The following is a 1,554-nucleotide window of genomic DNA, read 5'->3' as shown; positions in this document are numbered from 1 at the left end:
CTTCGGACCCCGGCCCTGCTGGTCTCCCGGAAGGGACACCTGCTGGCCCCGAGCCAGGCCGTGGGAAGCCGGCGTTTCTGCTGCCCTGCGGGCCGCGGCTGCCAGCCGGCCGGCGGGCCGGTCTTCTTGCTGGGCGCCCAGCGCCCCTGCCCCTGCCTCTGGCGGACCGAAAGACTCTTCCCAGGCCCGCGGCCTCGCTCTGGGCTTTCCAACTTCAGGCCCCTCCTGGAGGCCAGCGGCCCCGGCGGCTTGGACGGAGGGCCGGGTCCAGAGCGCTCGCCCTCGGCCATCCCTGCCCCTGCCACAGCGACCCGCACCAAGGCTGGGTCCTCAGACACCACCTCACTGCCGGCCGCCTGGGTTTGGGGGGTACCAGGTGGGGCTGGGGGGAACCCTGTGCCTCTCAACCCCTAGCCCAGGCCCAGTTTCGGTTTTTTCTCTACCACCCAACCTGCCCCTCCCTCTGCCCTTTCTTTATCTGCTGGGTCCCTGGGAAGGCGCTGTGAGTGGGGGTGGGGTGGGAGGGAGGCGGGGAGGATCCTAGACCTGCGGACTGAGGAAGACTGTGGTAGCAGGTCCCCCTGCACCCCTGCCTTCCCCATTAGCCCACTCAGAAATGGCCCTGCTGGGTCCTCCCACATCAGTTAGGTTGGGGCAACCTCTCAAACCAGTGCCCCTGAGGGGCCCTGAAGCGCAGTTGGTGGTAGGCACTCATAGAGAGATGGGGGTGGTGGTGTCCTTCCTCACACACCTATTGAGATCTTGCTGTGTGTCTGTTTGGGGTGCTACAGGTCCACCCAGATGTCATCTGCCAGGCCTTGAACCCCACTGCCCACCCCAGGCTCTGGAGACCATGCCCCTGTGCAGGGCTGGAGCGAGCAGACAGAACTGGGCTGGGGCCCAGCTGTTTTCGCCTTTGGGTGACTACAACGGGCTGGACGGCCGGGCCTGCTTCCTCCCCCGCAGCAAGAGGGCCAGCACAGCAGCCTCAAGGGAAGGCGGGGGATGGGGGGTGGTGAGGGTGGTGGTGGGGGGGTGGGGGGAGCAGCTGCTGGGCTGACAGCTGCCCCCTCCCTCAGTGTCTCGTCAGCTCAGCAGGGCACCAGTCCCTTGGTGGGGTCCGCATCACCCTGGCCCCTGGAGTGAGTGGGGTGCTACTGACCAGTCCTGACCAAGCTCCTGGCCCCACTGCTGTTCCCAGAAGGCAGCCCCTCCTTAGCTTCCCGGCCGCCCCGCCTTCTCAAACCACCGAGTGCTGAGCTGGGAATTGGAATGGGGCTGTGGAAATGACACCCCAAGCACCCCCGGCCCCCCTCCTCACCCGCCTATCTTTGGAGATGTCACTTCCCTCCCCCCCCTGGGGGAGGGTCAGATGCTGGTGTCTCCTACAGAGAAACACCCAGGGGGAGGGGAGGCCTGAGGGACCTCAGGAGGCCAGGACACTGGAGTCTGAAGCAGGCCGGTCAGCCCAGCTGAGTGAGGTCACTGTGTGAGGACAGGGTGGGTGTCCAAGCTAGACTGGCACCCCACACCCACCCCTGCCTGCACCCAGAG

The 1,554-nt window shown here is 66.5% G+C and overlaps 1 protein-coding gene across 1 annotated transcript in view; it reads right to left on the bottom strand.

Annotated features, from left to right (window-relative positions):
* LAMA5 (laminin subunit alpha 5) overlaps nt 1-290 on the bottom strand; it is a 43,929-nt gene extending 43,639 nt beyond the window's left edge. Inside the window, exon 1 of the mRNA XM_004716080.2 lies at nt 9-290. Coding sequence (XP_004716137.1) covers nt 9-290 — 282 coding nt within the window. The remainder of the gene's footprint in view (nt 1-8) is intronic.
* Nucleotides 291-1,554: the final 1,264 nt, after the last annotated feature.

Source organism: Echinops telfairi, unplaced genomic scaffold (assembly GCF_000313985.2).
Source record: "Echinops telfairi isolate 266 unplaced genomic scaffold, ASM31398v2 ScPeMD7_7414;HRSCAF=8452, whole genome shotgun sequence".
NCBI classification, from domain to species: domain Eukaryota; kingdom Metazoa; phylum Chordata; class Mammalia; order Afrosoricida; family Tenrecidae; genus Echinops; species Echinops telfairi.
This window is presented reverse-complemented; position numbering and strand designations above follow the sequence as displayed.